Source organism: Chanodichthys erythropterus, chromosome 19, assembly GCF_024489055.1.
Source record: "Chanodichthys erythropterus isolate Z2021 chromosome 19, ASM2448905v1, whole genome shotgun sequence".
Classification (NCBI taxonomy): domain Eukaryota; kingdom Metazoa; phylum Chordata; class Actinopteri; order Cypriniformes; family Xenocyprididae; genus Chanodichthys; species Chanodichthys erythropterus.
In genome coordinates, this window is record NC_090239.1 from 23,320,524 (window position 1) to 23,344,224 (window position 23,701).

Here is a 23,701-nt window from a genome sequence, read left to right on the forward strand (position 1 = left end):
GTGGCAGTGTTTGTGTGGAGGTTTACACACACCTCACAGGTGCTAATGCAGTCATTTATCTCAGTGATGTGTGGCTGAAGTCAACACACAGCTGCCCTCATGTCCAGATGGGGAAAAAATAGGCTAAAAAAAAAACAAAACAGGAAAGATTACTCGCAGGGTCATTTGGAATCCAACGCGAAAGATTTATGAGTCAGAGTCAAGCTGTTATACGTGATTCCCTCCTCACAACCAGAAGCCTCTGCTTTTTCATAATATATATGCTGGAAGTGGAAGAACTGATGAAATAAAATGGCTCATTTTCCACTGAACTTGAAAAATATAAACTGCTGGTAAAAACTTTAAGATTTTTAAAAAATATATTTTTCAAAAAGTCTCTTCTGCTTATCAAGGCTGCAATTATTTGATCAAAAATACAGTAAAAATTGTGAAATATTATTGTAATTCAAATCAGCTGTTTTCTATGTGAATATATAGTAAAGTGTAATTTATTCCTGTGAAATTTCAGCATCATTACTCCAGTCTTCAGTGTCACATGATCCTTCAGAAATGTTTATGGAAACTGATTCACTAAGATATTGTTTTTTAAATAAATAAATTGACACTTTTATTGTCAAAAGTGACAGCAAAGACATTTATAATGTTACAAAAGATTCTATTTCAAATAAATGCTGTTCTTTTAGAACTTTCTATTCATCAAAGAATCCTGGGAAATAAAATGTATCACAGAACTGTTTTCAACATTGATAATAATCATAAATGTTTCTTGAGCAGCAAATCATCATATCAGAATGATTTCTGAAGGATCATGTGACACTGAAGACTGGAGTAATGATGCTGAAAATTCACAGGAATAAATTACACTTTACTATATATTCACATAGAAAACAGCTGATTTGAATTACAATAATATTTCAGAATTTTTACTGCATTTTTGATCAAATAAACGCAGCCTTGGTGAGCAGAAGAGACTAAAAACATGACAAAAAATCTTAATTATTCCAACATTTTGACTGACAGTGTGTCTTTCGTCACTCATCAGGTCTGTTTTCTCGCAGGCGTCAGTGATGTAACAGTACGTTATATTTGTTTATCATCCGTTCTGTTTTGTGTATCTGCGTCTCATCTTGACCCTGTAAGAGAGATCATGAGAACTCACTTCAGCTTCAGACTGTCAGACTGCACGAGTTCGTTGCCCACTTTGTTTACATCTGCAGGACACGTATCTTCAAACGCAGGAAAGTCATCCGGACGCAACAATTCACGTTCATGCCTACAGTCACAGGACGCCCCGAAAGCAAACTATTTACTACATGAGCAGAGGGTTTGGTAACTAAAATTAATTGTTAGGCTTCAAGAAGCCAAATTCACAGGGATCTTCATTTGAATGCCTTAAAAGAAGATGAATATAAATTCTCATTCATATTCTTTACAGATTAGATGAACCATTACATGTAAGTAGCTCATCTTTAATTATGCATAATTCATTCTCCTTTAAAAAGTGATTAAGAAATGCAGATTTAGGCTAATATTTTAATATCTGCATGTCATATGAAGTTTTAGTTTTAAACAAATAAGCATGCAAATGTGTGAGTGGATGATGTGAAAGTTTCTTTATCGCAATTAGTTTCCATTTTGTTAATGCATCATAATTGACTTCCTGAATGAAGAACATTAAATTCCTCTTCTACACTGTGTTAAAAGCTGGTAATTATCCATCACGCAGGTAATTAGCCTAACGAGGGAGTCCAGACATGCTGCAGAAGGTCTTGTTTCTATTATGGCTGCAGTACAATAAGAGAGACGCATCTGCTGTTATTTATTAGTTTTATTTGACAAAAGGCTGGCACAAAGTTTGAAGAGTAACCTCATAACATTGAGTTATTGTTATAGAGGCAGATTAGACATTTGTGATTGGCACTTTCCTCAAATGTGGTACGGCTCCTTTTAATTACACTAATAAATGTGTGACTTTTATTTGATGACAGGATTAGACTTGATGCATTTTCATTTTTCCTATTTTTTTAGACAACTTTAGTGTTGACTTCAGGCAACAAGTTCAACAATTCAACCCTGTTAGTGCAAGAAAAAAAAAAAATCTTCAATTTATGGTAAATGTATCATATAATTTAGACTGAATTTGCAACCTTGTTGCATCCATTTGCTGCTGATGATGTTTTAATTTAAATTTTAATGTTATTTAATCACACAAATCTCCTATATTTTAGTAGCAGAGTTAAAATTCAAACAAAACGGCTCATATAATATAGTTTCAACATCACTTGAACATTTTCTGAAGTTTAAGCACCTCTTTTAACATTAATTATTTTTAATTAGTGAAGTGAAGATTAAATAATAAATGGCTAACATAATTAATAATTATCTATGTTGAAAAATAAAAGCTGACTTCCTTTTCAGGCCATTTTTTGTGCCCTACCTGTTAGCTTTTATTATTATTATTATTATTATTATAAATTCTTTTGAAATAATGTTTTGTTCTTGCATTTTATATTTTGAAGCTGAACTCTTGAAGAAAAAAATCAATATAGAAGCTTGCCGATTATTACAGATCAAGTAGACCGATAACCGATATTTTGAACCGATATATATGTGTAAAAATGTCAAAAACTTTCTTTAAATGCTTTAAAACATATCTTTAGTTCTGAGAACTGTTAATAATAACATGCATAGTAATAATAATCCAATATAAAATAACTTAATTGTATAAATTAAATATAGATTAATCTTTATTAAAAATTGTCTTTTGTTGTTTGATTGTCATTAATGACAGAGGTGGCTAACTCAAAATTTCAAAATTAAATTATATTATCGACAATCATTGATACCGATAATCATAAAAAAAGTTTAATATCGGTGCCGATAATCGGTCAGGCCAATAATCGGTCGACCACTAGTTTTAGTTGTAATTTCATTTTATGAAATAAACAGCTCGTAAATATACTTTATCAGAAGAAAAACGTGTATTATGCAATCATTGAAGACATTTCCCCTTTATATAGAAGCTGTTTGGCATGAAGCGTTCTTTAAAATTGAGTCAAGAACCCCAACGAACCTTGTGCTGACCGATGTTCCTCTCTCTCCCGTATTACTACAGCCCTGAGGAGCTCTTAATGAAAATGCTCAGATGCTGTCACTGAATAGTTTTCCCTAAAACCTCTTTTTTACAGGCCGCATAACTGCTCAGCTGCCGTACGGTGATTGGCTGGGAAGGGCCAGAAGTGCAGCGGGAGTGAGTGAAAGAGTGCAGACGCTCTCAGTCTGGGATCTGAGGGTCTCCGCTCTCATCCACAGCGGATCATCAACAGGAAGTGCAGCTCCAGGCCAGGGAAGCACTATGAGCGGCGTGAAGCCGCGCAGATCTTTTGGATTGGTGGGCAGGTGAATGTTGAGCCATGCTGACGGTGTTCAGCGTCCGGCCGTTTGTGCTGCGATCTGCTCTTACTGCGCTCCTTTACGCAGCTCAGGTGAGTCCATGATTCTGCTGATCTTCAAAGTTTAACAGCACTGAAAAAATGTTGTACATAAAACATAGATGGCCGGGGTACAATTTATTTTTTTAATTCTATGTAATTTCTATGTAATTGTTTGTGAAATTTACTAGCAGTTTCTGAGTGAAAGTTGTTTGAAAGTAAATCCTTCACCAATTTTTTTTCAGTGTAGTAGTTAGTTGCTTAAAAAAGATAAAATAATAGCTTATAATAGATAATGGAATAGCAATATAGAATATTTTAGTAATTAATAATGAAAAGTAGAAGCTAATAAAAATAAACCAAACCAATAAAACATCATGTTTTTAAAGTAACTTAAAGAAGAATTCTGTAATTTACTTGCGTTTTTTGAGTTTTGTTTACACCATTTTTTCAGTGTGTTGATAGCTGCAAAAGTAGTAAAATAATAGTATTAGTAATATTAATAATATTAAGGAGGTATGTTTTACAAGAAAATGCTATATTAATGTTTTTATACTTTAAAACGTTGAATTAAAAATGTGAAATGTTTAATTCAGTATGTTACATGTGCAAGTAAAATTATTTTTTCTAGTAAAAAGTAAATCTTATGCTCTTTTTTTCAATGTAATAGTTAAAAAAGTAACGAAGTAGATCAAATATATATAGTAAAATAGTATAAATAATAAAGAATAGTAAATAATAGATCAAATAATAACTTTATAAGTATTATATATAATAGTAATACTAAAACATTACTCAGAACTGTAAAAGATTACAGCACCATTAAGTTATTACGTTTTGGGTTTCGAACTCAAGTTTATAAGTTTTTCAAAATTAAACTTTTTGTGAGTTGAAACAAAGGATATCTTCAAGTTGAGTTATATTTAGTTGAGTTCACTGAACGTTCATTTCTAAGTTTAACCAGACATGTTTTACAGTGAGCTGAATTTGTTTCTTGATTTAATTTAATGGAAATGAACTAACATGAACAGTTGTGTTTTTATTAACTAAGACTAACAAAGACGTAATGTATTGCTATATTTATTATCAGTTAATGCATTAACCAACGTTAACTAATGAGACCTAATGTTGTTGTTTAAGCGCTCATATATAATTCCACATACTCTGAGAGTTTACTAGACAGACAGGAATCTCTTGAGATTACAAAGTCGAAGCAATGTTGCAAAAATGCTGTGATGATCTGAATATGATTTGTGTGAGGTTCCTCAAACTTTTATGATGCACCGCATGAGATAAAGAGGCTGAGAAAAACGGACAGATCAGCGAGTTGCTGCCATGAAAATCTTTAGTAAGAATCTGATAGAACTTTCACATTTATCTGCTACCAACTAAATGTGCAGCCCATTTCATTTTAAGCTTTTTATTTCAAAAACATATAGCAAACAATGATTGAAATGACTGAATCAATGCACAAAAGAGAAGCGCTGTAAAGACATGAGAGATCGTGTGCATGATAGTCACTTTCTAAGTGTGTCAAATGTCAGCATATACTCTGTGCCGTTTTGTGCAATCTTTGAGCGTTTAGTATTACAGCATCGTAATCCTCCCCGTCTGCTCATGATATTTCTAGGATTTTTTAACATTGAGGTGAAAGTTCTGAAGAAATGCTGAATATCAGACTGAATCAGTTAAGTGAGCATCGCAAATCATACACTAAAAAATGTTGGGTTAAAAACAACACAAGTTGACTTGAAAATGGACAAACCCAGTGATTGGGTTAAATGTTTGACCAACGTGCTGGACAGGTTTATTTAACCCAAATATTATTTAAAAATTACTATATGTCTGGCTAAAACAACCCAATCTCTGGGTTAAAACAACCCAATCGATGGTTTAAAACAATTCAATCGGTGAGTTAAAAAAAAACATTCGTTGGGTTAAAACAACCCAATCGCTGGGTTAAAACAACCCAATTGTTGGGTTAAAACAACCCAATGACTGGGTTAAAACAACCCAATTGCTGGGTTAAAACAATCCATTCGCTGGGTTAAAACAATCCAATCGCTGAGTTAAAAACAACCCAATCACTGGGTTAAAACAATCCAATAGCTGGGTTAAAACAATCCAAATGCTGGGTTAAAACAACCCAATCACTGGGTTAAAACAACTCAATAGCTGGGTTAAAGCAAACCAAACGCTGGGTTAAAACAACCCAATCGATGGGTTAAAACAATTCAATCGGTGAGTTAAAACAACCCAATCGCTGGGTTAAAACAACCCAATCGATGGGTTAAAACAACCCAATCGCTGGGTTAAAACAACCCAATCGTTGGGTTAAAACAACCCAATCACTGGGTTAAAACAACCCAATCGATGGGTTAAAACAACCCAATCGCTGGGTTAAAACAACCCAATCGTTGGGTTAAAACAACCCAATCACTGGGTTAAAACAACTCAATAGCTGGGTTAAAACAAACCAAACGCTGGGTTAAAACAACCCAATCGATGGGTTAAAACAATTCAATCGGTGAGTTAAAACAACCCAATCGCTGGGTTAAAACAACCCAATCGATGGGTTAAAACAACCCAATCGCTGGGTTAAAACAACCCAATCGTTGGGTTAAAACAACCCAAGCGTTGAGTTAAAACAATCCAATTGCTGGGTTAAAACAATTCAAACGCTGGGTTAAAACAATCCAAACGCTGGGTTAAAACAACCCAATCGATGGGTTAAAACAATTCAATCAGTGAGTTAAAACAACCCAATTGCTGGGTTACAACAACCCAATCAATGGGTTAAAACAACCCAATCGATAGGTTAAAACAATTTAATCGGTGAGTTAAAACAATTTAATCGCTGGGTTGAAACAACCCAATCGCTGGGATAAAAACAACCCAATTGCCGGGTTAAAATAACTCAATTGCTGGGTTAAAACAATCCAATCGCTGGGTTAAAACAACCCAAATGCTGGGTTAAAACAACCCAATCGTTGGGTTAAAACAATTCAATCGCTGGGTTAAAACAATCCATTCGCTGGGTTAAAACAACCCAATCGCTGGGTTAAATCAACCTTTTTGCTGGGTTTAAACAACCCAATTGCTTTAACCCAATCGCTTGGTTAAAACAAGCCAATCACTGGATTATAACAACCCAATTGCTGGGTTAAAACAACCCAATCGCTTTAACCCAATCGCTGGAATAAAACAACCCAATTGCTGGGTTTGTCCATTTTCAACCCATCCTGGGTTGTTTTTAACCCAGGATTTTTTAGAGTGTATTATAATCCAGAAGTTAAATGTTGATTTTCAACCTCATAATAGTTTTTTTTTTTTTTTGGTCCAATAAATGCTTTATATTTGTACAACATGTGCTGTCAGATCAGGAGGATGGTGTTCATATATAATACTGGGCTACACTTTATTTTGATGGTCAACTTTAGACATACAGTAAGTAACTTTGCAACTACATGTCAACTAACTCTCATTAGAGTATTAGTAGACTGTTAGGGTTAATTAGTTGACTTATAGTTGAAATGTTACTTATAGTCTAAAGTTGAGCATTGAAATAAAGAGTTAATAATATTAATTTCTATGTGGGTATAGCGACAGTATTGCAGTGTGTAAATACATTCTCTGCTCTTGTAATAAGACAATTCCTCATTTAAATGTCACTATTGTAGCTTAAATACTTTTAAATGTATTGTTAAACTAGATTACTATCGTGTAAACATCTATTAAACGCAGTATCTGAGCATCTAGAATACATCCAGGCAATTTTCTTACTCTAAACTGATCTTCAGCAGTCGGCATTGTAAATTGGGAAGAATGTAAATATTTATCTGATCATTGTAGCAGAAGTGAAGATGTGTTTAATATCACCTCCAGTCACAGCCTCACACTGCTCTTTAGTATCATTAATTGTGTCCAAATAAAAACTCTTAAGTCTTCAAAAGATGTAATGTTGGTGACTGGAAGCTTAGTAAAGTTATTGCTAAAAAACAAGAGGACAACATCGACCCTTTCCTTCAGAGATCATTTGTAAATACTGCCATCTTGTGTTTGAAAATGTCCCGCATCACCAATGAAAACATGGGCTCTTATTATGACAGGAATACTCTCAGTCGATGAACACTCAATCCATGTCATTTTTTTATGGTTTTGTAAAGGTCATGGGCTCCATGTTGGATGATGTGATCGATAAACGTAGTCAATATCAAGAGAACTGCACACGATTCCTGAAAGCCACTTTCCCTACTGGAACTGGTGAGTGAAGCTGGTAGAAACAGATTTTAATATGCGTATGCCGTGTAAGTCATTGTATGAATCTCCCCATAGGAATTTTCTGCAATGGAACATTTGACGTTTTTGCCTGTTGGCCGCATTCATCTCCTGGGATAGTATCTGTTCCCTGTCCTCCTTATTTACCGTGGATCAGAGAAGGTCACTTATTTTATTCTTGTTTTAAACTTTTCAAATTACAGTTAAAAAGTTAGAGTTGAATAATAGTTGTATAATTTCACAGTCTAATATTATTTTCCGTATGTAATAAAAAATATATATATAACAACATTCTTTTTTGTTGTTGTTATAAATATACACTAAAGTTATAAGTAACATTTTTTATGTTTTTGAAAGAAGTCTCTTATTTGATAAAAAATACTGTAAAATTGTGAAATATTATTAAATTGTGAAATATTATTGCAATTTAAAACAGCTGTTTTCTATGTGAATATATTATAAAATGTAATTAATTTCTTGTGATCAAAGCTGAATTTTCAGCATCATTACTCCAGTCTTCAGTGTCACATGATCCTTCAGAAATCATTCTGATATGATGAGTTGCTGCTCAACAAACATTTCCATTCAAATGTTTCTGGTAATTAAAGACTTAATTTTAACCCTCTGGCGCTTGGAGTTGACACTCGTGCTGTTCGTGGTCTCTGGAGACCAGGCAACAAAATGTGATTTTGTAACAAAATAATTATTTATTTTTTTAACAAATGTAATTTTACTCAGTTTATCAATGTTTTTACTCAACATGTGTTCAGTTTTTGGAGAATGAATGATCAATTTAAATTTCTATAAATAAATTTAAAAAATATTTTTAAAAATAGGTTTTTATGTAAAATTCACTTTATAAAAGACCCACATTTCTAACTTTCATTCATGGGGATAACATGGATAATTTGACATGGTTTAGTGTAAGATTTTTGCCCATCTTTTGGAAAATGAAAAAAAAAAAAATCACTTTATCCAGTAGATGCTGCAGAGCTCTGCTTTTTGACCAACTGAAAGACATCTTTTCACAAGTTTTTTTTTTTTATATCTACATATTATGAAATCACACTTATAACAATAAAAATTACTTTTTGTCAAAGTTTAGCATTTTTTGTACTGAAATAAATCTGTTATTTTTCATATTGAGTACAAATACATGACATGGACATCAAAATGCAATGAACTGAACAGCAATAACAAATGAGCAAATAAAGCACATGGATTCTCTGTGTGTGTGTGTGTGTGTGTGTGTGTGTGTGTGTGTGTGTGTGTGTGTGTGTGTGTGTGTGTGTGTGTGTGTGTGTGTGTGTGTGTGTGTGTGTGTGTGTGTGATACAGCATGATCATTTTGCATTGTGGATATTTTAAAGTGTTCCACTTTATTTCTGTTTGTGTGTTCTGCATTGTTTCTGGATGAATTTTGTCCATTTTCTAAGCGGGGTAAAGTTACATTATTGAAAAACTTTGACAAAAAAATTGTTATTGTTATAATTGTGATTTCATAATATTAAGATATGAATCCAACTGAAAAAAAACTTGTGAAAAGATGTCTTTCAGTTATAGTATAAGTGGTTAAATAGTGGAGCTCTGCAGCATCTACTGGATAAAGTGATTTTTTTTTTTATTTTAAAACTGCATTTTCCAAAGGATGTGCAAAAATCTAACACTAAACCATGTAAAATTATCCATGTTATCCCCATGAATGAAAGTTAGAAATGTGGGTCTTTTATAAAGTGACGTTTTTGTATAAAAACCTATTTAAAAAATTATTTTTGAATTTATTTATATAAATTTAAAATATATAATAAATCCTCCATAAACTACATAAACGTTTAGTAAAAACATTAATAAATTGTGTAAAATTACATTTGTGTAAAAAAAAAAACAATTATTTTGTTACAAAATTACATTTTGTTGCCTGGGGTCTCCAAAGACCCTGAACAGCACGAGTGTTACTTTTTTTTCCACACTAACATAAAAACAGATATCATTCCAATTTATTTTTTTATTTGTAGATCTATAAAGTTTTGACAACCATACAAAGCAAATCATCATATCAGAATGATTTCTGTAGGATCATGTGACACTGAAGACTGGAGTAATGATGCTGAAAATTCAGCTTTGATCACAGGAATAAATTACACTTTACTATATATATTCACATAAAAAACAGCTGTTTGAAATTACAACAATATTTCACCATTTTTACTGTATTTTTGATCAAATAAACGCAGCTTTGGTAAGCAGAAGAGACTTCTTTCAGAAACATTAACAAATCATAATTATTCTTACATAACTTTTGACGGTAGTGTATAAATAATTTTCTAATTAAAAACACTAAAAATGGTATTTATGCTGGTTGTTTTCAGATGCTACTAGATATGTGTACAAGGAATGCACGGTCAACGGCACCTGGAAGACTGAGGAGAACTCCAGCATCATATGGAGAAATCAGTCGGAGTGTGAAAACCATTCTTTTTTCAAGCCCCAGGTGAATAATGCTACCATACATTAAAGTATGGTCTCCATCGTGGCATCATTTTTATAATGGTATCCTGCATACACAGGAAGACGAGGTATTTCGGCACTCTGTGTTGAGGGTCTTGTACACTGTAGGATACTCGCTGTCTTTTTCTTCTCTTTGCTTGGCTGTTCTGATCATGAGTCTTCTGAGGTGAGTGGAGTTCTGCAGGGCTCAGTGTTTGGTCCGTTTTTGTTTCATATAGTTAGAATGTAACTTTTAAATGCCCCTATTATGCTATTTTAAAGGTTTTCGTTTTGTTTTGGAGTCTTCTACAATAGGTTCACATTCATCCAAGGTCAAAAAACACTTTAATTTTCTCATAATACACACTGCAGCATCAACTCTTTTCTCTCAGTGTCTGAAACGGTTAGATCAAGGATTCGGTCTCTCTAAACCGAGAGCCTGCTTTGCTCTGATTGGTCAGAACCCAAACACTCATTAGCATATCTGAATTTCAACACTTGATGCACAGTGATACGAACTGGTGTCGGTTTTAGCGTATCAATCTAGATTTGCTTTGGCAGCAGAAAACAGAACAACAACGAACCAGTCCCAGATACAACTATAGTGTTTGAGGGCGGGGCAAGGTAGATGCTGTTCGGCCAATAGAGACCAGAGGCGGGCATTATGCAAATTAGTCAAAAACTTACATCGGTTCAGCAGGAAGTGAGATTGAAATTACTGACATCTCATTTAAGGCACTTCAGAATCGCTTCTTTCTTTTGAAAGACAATAACTCCATTTATCTGATCTTTGAAACTTTGCAAAGCTTTTACATTCAAAAAATGGATTTTTTACACACTACATCCTAAAAAGCATAGTAGGGGCACTTTAAGATAGCTTGCAAAATTGTTTCCCTCATAATAACACTTTAATCTCACTGGTAAAAGACAGATTCAGGGCCATTGGTCATGCAGATGATGACAAACCATTGACTAATTTGGAATACAGGCATTCTCTGATGAATCACTGCTGTTCACTATGTTTACTTTGCATTTAACCAATGTTCTCTTACATAATTAGATTTATCCAAGCTACAGCGCTTTTGTTTTCATTGATCAAATTGATTGATTTCTGTCCTGTCCGGTCATTTATTCTGCTCCAGCCCAGAGCTGGCTCCAGATATCTGAGATAATAATTTTATTTGTCCCTAACCAAGCAATAAATGATTTTTACCTGTTGTTTTCAGGAAGCTTCACTGTACGAGGAACTACATCCACATGAATCTCTTTGTATCGTTCATATTTAGAGCATCAGCAGTAATTACCAAAGAGGTTATATTACAAGTCAAGTATACCAACCTGCCCAAAGATGAAATGGGATGGAACAGCTACACAAAATCTGCGGTACATAAACCTTCATTTATACTCGTTTTTAGTTCTGTAAGGAATGCATGTCTTACTGTTTGTTATTCTGTCGCATTGTCATTGTGTAGAGGCACAAAAGTTGCAGTAATATAAATGTCAACCTTCCAGATTTCTTTCCTCTGCAAGGCCTCAAAGGTGTCGCTGGAATATTTTGTGGGATGTAATTACTTCTGGCTTCTAGTGGAGGCGATATTCCTGCACACGTTGCTGTTCACTGCGGTGTTGACCAGGAAGAGACTTCTGAAGAAATACATGATCATCGGATGGGGTGCGACTTATCCTTACTACATAAGAATAGTTTGTCCTTTGAATTTCAATTTTAAAATGACTTTGGTGACACTTTACTTGAAGCCTTTATGTATAATACATTTTAAAAGTATTCATAATGTACATTATAATGTATTATATCTTTTCAAAAATAAAAATAACCATTATAATATTTGCAGAATCCTTGTTGCATCTGAAGTTGCTTGTTTGTCATGCATTTGAATGCATTATACTTTCTAAAGGTGTAACAGGGCATTATAAGGTGCATAACAAGGCACAATTAATGCATTAGAATTACTTTTATAGTTAGGGATGCACCAATATGAACATTTTGGCCAATACCGATAACCGATAATTCTTTATATTTGAAAGTCGATAACCGATATATTGGCCAATAAAATCTAAAATCTAAAAATTTTGGCTGATATCGATATTTTCCTGCATTATGAAGGTATTCATAATGTATGTTATAATGATTATATCTTTTCATTAATTATTGTAACCATTATAATATTTGCAGAATCCTTGTTGCATCTGAAGTTGCTTGTTTGTCATGCATTTGAATGCATTATACTTTCTAAAGGTGTAACAGGGCATTATAAGGTGCAAACCAAGGCACAATTAATGTATTAGAAATACTTTTATAGTTAGGGATGCACCAATATGAACATTTTGGCCAATACCGATAACCGATAATTCTTTATATTTGAAAGCAATAACCAATATATTGGCCGATAAATCTAAAATCTACAAATTTTGGCCGATGCCAATAATTATTTATATTTGAAAGCCGATAACCGATATATTGGCTGATAAATCTAAAATCGAAACATTTTGGACGATACTGATAATTCTTTATATTTGAAAGCTGATAGCCGATATATTGGGCAATAAATCTAAATCCAATTTTTTATATAATTTTTAAGAGCCTGATTAAAAAGACAAGAGTCTCACCATTAAAAACCATGTCCCAAGCACACAATTATAATGTTCTCAATATAATTTTATGTAGCCTATATGACAGATTTGCGCTGCACGTTGAACTTAACTGTATTTTCCTTTTTGAAGTGATTTCAATCATATTTCAAGCTATTTAAAACCATCATGGTGATCGGTGTGCATCTGAAGTGTCTCACCTGAAGGAAATAATCCATTATTTATCGGCTTTAATATATATTGGCCAAATTTCCTTATCAGGCCAATAACGATAACATTAAAAATGAACATATATCAGCCGTTACCAATATGGTGGCCGATATATCATGCATCCCTATTTATAATGCATTATATACAAAGGCTTTAAGTAAAGTGTTTCCATGACTTTATTAATTCTCCAACTTTATTCAACAAACTCATTCAGGAACTCCATTATTGTTTGTGATTCCCTGGACCGTAGTCAAATCATTGTATGAAAATAAACGGTACGTGCCTTTTTTTACTTCAGATTGCCATTTTAAAAGAAAGTTTTGCATGTAATACAGGTATTTTATGGTAGAATGAACATTTGTTGGGAACGATATTCTGAAAGAAATTTTCTTCTTTTTTTTTCAATTTTTACAAAAAAAATTAATTTTGAACTGAAATCGTATTTTCTTGTGAAACATACCCCAATAATCTTTATTTGCAACTACAAAAAAAAGATTTATTTACAGTGTTCTTGTGTATATAAAGCTAAACATAAGGGCTTATATTATATAACAACATTATTTTTCTTAACCACAATTAAAATAAATTCAGCAAGACTTTACAATAAGGTTTCATTAGTTAACACTGGTTCATAGTTAACTAACACTGAACAATACTTCTACAGCATTTATTAATATTAGTCAATGTTATTTTCAATATTCACAAACACTTTATAATGAGGTTCCATTTGTTAACATTAGTAAATGCATTAGATTGATGCATTAGTAGCAATATATTTTTAAAACATTAGTTCATTGTTTGTTCATGTTAGCTCACAGTGCATTAACTAATATTGACAAATACTTTTGAAAAAGTGTTTTCTATTAATGGTTATATATGTGTAATATAATGCATTACACGTTTTCTTTTTCTAAAGCTGTTGGATAAATAACATCAACTGGATCAGTTGGATAATCAGAGGTCCATTAATATTATCAGTGATCGTGAGTATGATGCCTTATGAATTATATTTGAAATGGCTCATTTTCCTCATGCAACTATTCACTTTTAGTGACACATATTCAATATGAAAACTGTGGGAGGAGAAAAGCAGGATTGATTGGTTTACTTCTGCTCTGCTGTCATGGTGTAAGGCCGATTTCACTGTAGTTCCTCGTGCCGTCACGTCTCATGCTGGTCATGAGCAAATCAGGAGTGAGCCGTAAAAGATGACAGCTGCAATGTATTAAATCAGTCGTTCTGCTTCAAATTGTGTTTGAAAACCTCTGCCCTTTATCTTTCAGAGGCGGACCAGCGGTTGATAAACGTTCAATGAAAATGTTCATTAACACTCAATCCTGCTACTTTTTAACAAAATCCTGCAAAAGTCAAATGCTGACAGAATCACGCCCTCAATTGTCTTTCAGGTCATTTTTTGCATTTTTCTCAAAATCATCAGACTTTTGCTGTCCAAGTACAAGGCCGACCAGGTGAAGTTCACTGACTACCGTTACAGGTTAGTCGATGCTTATCTAAAATAGCTTGTAGCCCATATAAAAACGAGGTGAAGAGACTCACACATTTCACACGGTTCGCACAGTTTAGCCAGAGCAACGCTCGTGTTGATCCCTCTGCTTGGGATCCACGAGATCGTCTTCTCCATAATTATCAACGAATCGGTCGAAGGAAGCAACCGCTACGCTCGAGACTTCGTCCATCTGACCCTGAGCTCTTTCCAGGTGAGAAAACTGCTTGTTTTTCCTTTGCAGATGCAGCAAAACCTCTAACCATGAGCTTTATTGTTCGACAGGGTCTGTTAGTTGCGGTGCTGTACTGCTTTGCAAATGGAGAGGTATGTTTGGTGAAGAACTTTTAAAAGTCTGAGAGCATTTTTCTCCATAATAAGCACATTTTGAAACGTGTCCTCCAGGTCCAGGCTGAGCTGAAGAAGCGGTGGCAGCTGTTCATTTCTTCCAATCACTTTGAGGTGCACAACTGCTTTGCGGACATTCACCCCAAACACCTGTGGAAGTGCTCGCAAAAGAGCCCCGGACAAAACACAGAGCAGAGCGAATCCAATGAGGACAGATGCCACGCCCCCACACCGGCACATCAGCTGCAGGTGGCTGTCCAATCGGCAGAGGACGTGGCCTGTGGGCGGAGCTCGAGCCTGGAGTTTTACATGAGGAAGAGCCTCTCCAGCAGCGACGGCGAAATTACTTCAGGGGAGACGATGGAGGAGATCATAGAGGAGAGCGAGTTTTGAAATCTATCGTGATGGATTTTTCTATAAATATGTAATTAGGGATGTATATTTCCACACTTTAAACATTGTAAATTATTGAAGTTTGTTTCCGCAATGGATTAAAAAAAAAGGAATGTTACTTTTTATATCACAATTCTGACCTTTTTCTCAAAATTTCAAATCGCAATACAGAGTTTATAACAATTCTGAGAACAAAACCTCAGATATAAACATGCAACTGCAAAACAAAAGTCAGAATTGTGAGATAAAAAGTCGCAATTTCCTTTTTTATTCCATGGTGGAAACAAGCTTCCATAGTAAATGGCTTCCGTTATGTTTTTGATTCCTGATTTTTGTACATCTATAGAAAGGAGCTCCACAATCTAAGCTTTGAAATACTCTTTTAAATTGCAGTGCTCAAAGATTGACAAATTAAACATCAGTTCAATGAAGACCTGTTTAAGGATGCACGATATATATATATATATATATATATATATATATATATATATATATATATATATATATATATATATCTCACCATATCGGTATCGGCCGATATATGTTCATTTTTAATGTTATCGTTATCGGCCTGATTTGGCCGATATATTAAAGCCGATATATATTGGATTATTTCCATCAGCTGAGACACTTCAGATGCGCACTGTTCACCATGATGGTTTTGAACTGCTTGAGTCACTTCAAAAAGGAAAAAACAGTTAAGTGCAACATATGTAGTGCAAATCTGTCATATAGGCTACATAAAATTATAATGATCATTATAATTGTGTGCTTGGGACGTGACTTTTAATGGTGAGACTTTTGCCTTTGTAATTAGGCTCTCAAAAATTAAATGAAAGTTAGGATTTAGATTTATTGGCCAATATATCAGTTATCAGCTTTCAAATATAAAGTATTATCGTATCGGCCAAAATAAAATACATTATCGGCCAAACTCGCTCTCTTCTATGATTTATCCGCCAATATATCGGTTATCGGCTTTCAAATATAAAGAATGTTTGGTTATCGGTATCAGCCAAAATGTTTCGATTTTAGATTTATCGGCCAATATATCGGTTATCGGCTTTCAAATATAAAGAACGTTTGGTTATCGGTATCAGCTAAAATGTTTCGATTTTAGATTTAGCGGCCAATATATTGGTTATCGGCTTTTCAAATATAAAGAATTATCGGTTATCGGTATCAGCCAAAAATTTTAGATTTTTGATTTATCGGCCAATATATCGGTTATCGGCTTTTCAAATATAAAGAATTATCGGTTATCGGTATCAGCCAAAATTTTTTGATTTTTGATTTATCGGCCAATATATCGTTTATCGTCTTTTAAATATAAGGAATTATTGGTTTTTGGTATCAGCAATATGACATACGTTATTGGCCAAACTTGCTCTCCTTTATGATTTATCGACTAATATATCAGTTATCGGTTTTCAAATATAAAGAATGATTGGTTATCGGTATCAGCCAAAATTACATACATTATTAGCCAACTCGCTCTCTTCTATGATTTATCAGCCAATATATCGGTTATCGGCTTTAAAATATAAAGTATTATCGTATCGGCCAAAATCTTAAGATTTATCAGCCAATATATCGGTTATCAGCTTTAAAATATAAAGTATTATCGTATTGGCCAAAATTACATACATTATCGGCCAAACTCGCTCTCTTCTATGATTTAGCGGCCAATATATCGGTCATCAGCTTTCAAATATAAAGAATGTTTGGTTCCCGGTATCAGCCAAAATTTTTTGATTTTTGATTTATCGGCTAATATTTTGGTTATCGTCTTTTACATATAAGGAATTATCGGTTTTCGGTATCAGCAAAATGACATACGTTATTGGCCAAACTCGCTCTCCTTTATGATTTATTGACCAATATATCATTATCAGCTTTCAAATATAAGGAGTTATCGGTATCAGCCAAAATTTTCATATCGGTGCATCCCTAGACCTGTTTCAATGAATATGACAAGACTAGTGATTTATACAACAGTTAAAAAAAAAGAGGGATGGACTGTGATTGACACTCTCATACAACATATTACTGGCCGCTTTATTATCTAGATCAGTGGTTCTCCACTGGTTTTTGCTTCAGGACCAAGATCATGTTGCGACTCAAAGCAGTGCTAAAACTATAGTGCAAAAGCGGCAGAAATGCAAATCTTGTTGTTTCCATATATGTTTCCATATTTGCTACATTTTTGGCTTTCACTGTCCTAGATGCTGTGGGATGTATTTTATTATTTACATTTTTTCAGCATTTTTGGGTCAAACCCACCAGTTGAGAGCCACTGTTTTAACTTATACATTGAATGTCCCTGCATTTTGATATGCTTAAAATAATCATTTTTACATTGCAAAAGGGAGCACAATTAAACCGAACAATTAACAACAAATATCTCCCTCACTGTATGTTTACTTTGCATTTATATTTGGTGAAGTGACCCATTTGAAAATCTTCACTTAATTTTACAAGAATGCATACTAGTAGAATAACAGAATGATAAATACTCAATATAAAATGTAGTAGTATCAGTAGAATACTAAAATGAAACATTTGCATGACTGTTACATATAGTATTTTATTCATTGACAAATTATGTGAAGCAAAGTTGTGGATTATTTACATAAATTTGATGTGGTTCCACCTCACATGGATGGCAATGATTGTGAATGTGACCGTGTCTTTTGACCCTTTTTGCCAATGGACTGTTTGTATCAGTGTATTTCATGACATGCAGATGAAAATTAAACGCATTCCTGTTGGTGCTGCCATTTTTAACCATCTGTTATGTTTTATAATGCACATTGGTGGTAATAAACAACATTTTTACATATACATTTCATAGCACACATTGAATTGAATTCCTATCAATCGTTTTATCTCAGTCAACATAAAACAAAAGAAATCAAAAATGTTGCATTGCACATGAACTTTTACACTGTAATTATTCAAAAGAATCAGATCAAATTAAAACAGCAATTTAAACACATTACTGCTTCTTCTCTTTGAGCCTTTCTTGGACCTTTTGTGGTTCGTCAAACTGAATCAGGCGGAGAATGTTCTTATTGTCCATAACTCCTTGAATGAACTCTCCTTCTGTTATTTTACCTGACGATATAAAGAAAATGCATTCTTCAAAGCTCAGTAAAGGGGATTCTGTTAAATCAAGGGTTTTGTGTTTTTCCATATTGTCATTTAACGTGAAAATGTTCACTTACCATTTTCTTTCTTCCCAAAAAAGTCCCAAATTTTTTCTGTTCGTTTTTCTGGGGTGTTCTCGTCATCCGGAAGGTTTTTCTGGTCTTCTTTGGAGATCATGTTGAATATTGACTGCAAAGAGGAGCAAAGGTTCTCTAAAAGTTACGATCAAACATTCTTCAGTAATGTTAATAGAATGTTAGTTAGCTATCTGGTCTTTAATAATGTTCTCAAAACGTTAGCACAAAAACATAACTTATACATCGTTCATGGAAAGTTTATTTTTTTAAATGTTTTAGTTGGACGTTCATCTAAAATTTTTAAATGTTACTACTTGTTTCAGAGAAGATTCAAAACTAACACTGCATTCTGGATTTTCGTCCACAACTTACAAACTGCCTCCGAAACTTTCGTTGGTCATAAAAAAAATCAGATCGGGTTCAATTTTCTGCATTTTTAAAGCATTTTGAGAGGTGTTTTGACAATTTAGAGCCACTGTACAAGCGAACGCCAAATATATATATATATATATATATATATATATATATATATATATATATATATATATATATATATATATATATATATATATATATATATATTGGTGGTCTTTTTTTTAATATGTGGCTCCAGTATCGCAAGCAAACTGAGCCACTGACATACAAAATAAACTCTGAATCGCTCTGGATAATCCTGCAGTCTCTCTCCTTCATCTCTATGCAATCTCAGGATTGGATGGACCCAATATTTCCTCTTTCTTTTTCTCTTTTTAAGAAGAGAGAGGTCAATAAAATCTTCCTTACTGCTTGAAGACTCCATTTTGTATTGTTTTGTGCAATGGATTAATATGCATCGGACTCAGTGTGCAAGGTTTCTGTGAGTGACAAATTTTTAGGATGACAAATACGAAGAAAAAAAATGCATATAAAAATTTAAGACTTGGTGTGCAAAGACCTTATGAAAAAAACTGGACATTCAGAGAACAAAAATAGGCCTACCATTTTCAAAACATGATTACAGCATAATTCTGTTAGCCGAGACATACATTAAAGTCTGTGAATTAATCTGGGGTGCGTTTCCCGTACAACGATGCAACTCGCTGCTTAACTACCATAAGACCTCCATTCATCTTTGGAACACAAATTAAGATATTTTTGATGAAATACGAGACTCGTCTATAGACAGCAATAATAATCAACACTTTCAAGGTCAAGAAAGGAACTAAAGACATCGTTAAACAGTCATGTGCAGTGCTTCAACCTTAATGTTATGAAGCGAATTGTGTTTGTGCACTAAAAAAAAAAACAAAAATAGCAAATTTATTCAACAATCTCTTCTCTTTGTGTCATTCTCATACGATGTTTACGTCCAGCGCTTCCAGGTTCTCCGTCAGAACGCCGACTCATTATTGGCAGACACTGTTCACGTGATCAGCACAACGCATGCGTGTGACGCTGATGCAGGAGCCATCCAATAATGAGTCGGCGTTCTGATGTAGAACCTGGAAGCACTGGACGTAAACAACATATGAGAATGACACAGAAGAGAATATTGTCAAATACAGTCGTTATTTTTGTTTTGTTTTTGCACACAAAAAGTATTCTCGTCCTTGACTGTCATACGATTGGCTACACGTTTGTTATTGTTTGCTGGTGTGTTGGTCAGACTAACGCTGCCTTCACGTGCTATCGATAATTTGATCATTCCCACTTCTGAAGTCGTGATTACCCTGCAAACATAATAGTCACAAACAAAAATAGTCGCGCCATAAATTAGTAAAAATATGTAACAGAACATTTCCTAAAAATGCATTCAGATATGTTTGTACATGCCTACAATTGTTTGGGGTTGCATGTATAATTATTACTTTGACTTTTAGTTATGCGTAGTTCAATATATAATGCTTCATAATTCATTAATGAGATAACATCTAAGACGTCTGTTTAAATTTCATTTTGGAACTATTTTTCAACCATGACAGGACGTGTCATAGGGGAAGTCTTTTCAACGCCATTAAACGTCCAGATTAGGGGTGGGAATCGGAGGGTACCTCACGATACGATACGATCACGATAAATGGCTCACGATAACGATAATGTCGCGAGTCAGCGATTCTGCGATAATCGATATATCGCTAGACAATCCTATAATGATACATCGCGATATTGGTCTTAATATGAAAACAAAATGCACGTGAAAAGGTTAGTGCAGGTTAACAGATAAATCTGATCTTATATGTACATTTAATAGAGTTCACGTCACCAAAAGCAAGAAATATGAGGTGCATTTTATTGACCATCAGTTAATTTCAAAATCAAAGACTGCAATAGGAGAGAGCGGCAACAGCACTGGTATAAGGTCGCATTACTTTTAATGAAGATAATTGTGTGTTATGCGGCAGTTTGCGCGTCAGCTTGCTGAAGAGATCTGCGGCGATGTGTGATGCAGTAGCGTTGTCATATCTGACTCTCACATGTTTCAGTTTTAGTATTTTTGGGAGAGGTAAAATTTACATATGTAGTTTCAACAACCAGATGCATTTAGACTGAGCATAGACAGTTTTGACTGGATTGCGTCCCAGACCATCTCCTGAAATGGTTTGAGCGATCGGATTTAAATCCGTCTCAAATGCGTTTTTAGGCATTTAGGCATTTAGACCTGGTCTTTTCACAATCAGATAGCTATCCGATCAGAGAAAATGCATGAAGTCACCCTTTGACGTTCTTCAAGCGCTTAGATATACATGGTGGCGTTCGAAAGCAGGCGTCTATCAGAAGATCCCTATGCTTTCAATGCTCCCGTGTAAGCGCTTGGTGAAGAACGTCAAAGATGTCTACGACTGTTACATCAATGGTATAAAAGTGCGTCAAGACTTTGAACTTAAACGTGGCTGGGGCATCTATTTTACTCACACTGCTGTCCGCCATTCTGTTAATAACCTCTTTTTCTTAGGCTAGTTAACTTAAGTTCACGTTTCCCTCATTCATGTGTCGAGCGCCGCCTTGAAGTAGGACGTTTTGAGCAAAGAAATATATATATAGCGCTTTATTTTTTTTTTTATTAAAATATCGATATTTGGCACAGCGATACGATTCTTGTATCGCACAGAGAAGGATGACAATATATCGCCATATCGATATTTTGTCCCACCCCTAGTCCAGATGTTTGCTGGGTACAAGCTCATCCTATTCAAGTAATGAAATGGGAGGGCTGTTCATGTGCAATTTTTTTCCAAGGAAACTCTTATTTACGATCATTCCGAGAGCACGTGAAGGCAGCATAACTTCCAAACAGTGTTTTTCAAATACCGCTTACCCTACCTTTAATGCTGCATTTTTATTTTTTTCAACAAATTACTGACATGGCATCTGCAGACTAATTTTCATTTTTCAACGCTATTAAACATCCAGATGTTTGCTGGGTACTTACCATACGTATTTACCATAATTCCGAGAGCAAGTGAAGGCAGCATAACTTCCAAACAGCGTTTTTCAAATACCGCTTACCCTACCTTTAATGCTGCATTTTTATTTTTTTCAACAAATTACTGACATGGCATCTGTGGACTAATTCTCATTTTTCAACACCATTAAAAGTCCAGATTTTTGCTGGGTACAAGCTCATCCTATTCAATGAAATGGGAGGGCTGTTCATGTGCAATTTTTTCCCTAGGAAACTCGTATTTATCGCACATGAAAGCAGCATAACATAAATATTGCTTACCCTACCTTTAATGCTACTTTTTTTTTTCCTCAATAAATTACTGACATGGAATCTGCGGACTAATTTTTCTCAGTTATTTTCCAAATTTAATCTCAGGCTCATTCATATGTACTCCGCACTCTTCAAAATAGCGCTTTAAATGTCTTGACAAACTAAAATGATATTATTCGAAATAAAGGATATAGATTGCACTGAATGTAAGCTTGCTAAATTTGCTCAAGATAAGTATTTATTATGTCTACATGTCATAAAAACAAGAAAGTGTAACCACAGGTATACTATTCGTTCCAACTTCACAACTTTGCGATGCTGTTCGCGGATGTTTGGTTTCGGGAAACACAGACTCGTTGAACTATGCTGATAACGACTAAACTTGCTTTTGGGAAACACACCCCAGCTAGTTTTCATTCACCTTCACTATTTCATGAATCTCGTTTTTGGTGATGGTTCCGTTCCTGTCCACGTCGTAGAGAGCGAAGGCCCACTCGAGCTTCTCCACGGTCTTCCCCGAGGAGGTCAGATGCAGAGCCACGATGTATTCTTTAAAGTCCAGCGTTCCGTCGCTGTTGGCGTCGAAGCTCCTGAAGACGTGCTGGGCGTAAGCCTTGGGATCTGCATCGGGGAAGAAGCTGGCGTAGATGTTCTCGAACTGCTCTTGGCTGATGCGGCCCGTCGGGCATTCGTTCAGGAACTTCTGGTACCAAACGTACAGCTGCTCCTCAGAGTATTTGGTGTTCATCTTCAGATCCTCCAGAAGCTCTTTGGAAAGGGCTCCACTTTTAGCGTTGCCCATTTTCTCAATGACTTTTTTGAGATTGAGTGTCCAGGATAATTGCATTGTCTGCTATTTAAACCCAACGGAGGATTACAGGGCATTGAGTTGATTATAGCTTAAGCGTCTTTTGATTTGATAGCGAGAGATTTCCAGGAATATATCATGGAAGACAAGGAGTTAGTCTTGAAAGAGTGACTGAGACTATGAGCTTATGTAACAGCAGGAGACCTCTGATCTTATTTGATGCATTCGGATTAAATCACAATATGGCTGTTACAAAACAGATTTACTGTGGCGATGATATTTGCCTGTTGTATATGAATATATAATAAATAGAATTGTCACTTTTTATTAATTTAATGCATTTTTTTGTTGTGAATAAAAGTATTAGTTTATTTAAAATTAAGTCTTTAATGACCCCAAACTTTTGAACCTTATTGTGTATACTAATGTTACAAAAACTGTTTCCAACATTGATAATAATCATAAATGTTTCTTGAGCAGCAAATCATCATATTAGAATGATTTCTGAACGATCATGTGACACTGAAGAATGGAGTAATGATGCTGAAAATTCAGTTTTGATCACAAGAATAAATTACATTTTAACATATAAACACGTTACAGTGCTCGCTTTGTTACTTTTTAAAGAACCTTTGACCATCATGGTTCCTTCAGTCCTGATGCTGCTTCCAAATTTTCAATGGTTTCATAAGAACATTCATGCTTTTTTTGGGTG

The 23,701-nt window shown here is 34.4% G+C and overlaps 2 protein-coding genes across 5 annotated transcripts; one reads left to right on the forward strand and one right to left on the reverse strand.

Moving 5' to 3' along the window:
* The first annotated feature begins 288 nt into the window (after window positions 1-288).
* LOC137008063 (glucagon-like peptide 2 receptor) lies at window positions 289-18,222 on the forward strand. Of its 4 annotated transcripts, none has more exons than XM_067369857.1 (15): window positions 289-332; window positions 1,059-1,454; window positions 3,189-3,485; window positions 7,598-7,694; window positions 7,767-7,871; window positions 10,078-10,199; window positions 10,276-10,382; window positions 11,422-11,578; window positions 11,708-11,867; window positions 13,227-13,287; window positions 13,929-13,995; window positions 14,419-14,507; window positions 14,592-14,730; window positions 14,802-14,843; window positions 14,922-18,222. In XM_067369857.1, the coding sequence occupies exons 3-15, from the start codon at window positions 3,414-3,416 to the stop codon at window positions 15,255-15,257; spliced, it is 1,554 nt and encodes a 517-aa protein (XP_067225958.1). In that variant the 5' UTR covers window positions 289-332; window positions 1,059-1,454; window positions 3,189-3,413; the 3' UTR covers window positions 15,258-18,222. The 4 variants fall into 4 exon arrangements, with proteins under 4 accessions (XP_067225958.1, XP_067225960.1, XP_067225962.1 ...); XM_067369859.1 differs by having other exon boundaries at window positions 11,726-11,867; XM_067369861.1 differs by having other exon boundaries at window positions 11,482-11,578.
* Window positions 18,223-18,255: 33 nt separating this feature from the next.
* rcvrnb (recoverin b) lies at window positions 18,256-22,980 on the reverse strand. Its single transcript, XM_067369901.1, has 3 exons — window positions 22,600-22,980; window positions 18,485-18,596; window positions 18,256-18,374 (listed from the first exon to the last, which is right to left on the reverse strand). The coding sequence occupies exons 1-3, from the start codon at window positions 22,978-22,980 to the stop codon at window positions 18,256-18,258; spliced, it is 612 nt and encodes a 203-aa protein (XP_067226002.1).
* Window positions 22,981-23,701: the final 721 nt, after the last annotated feature.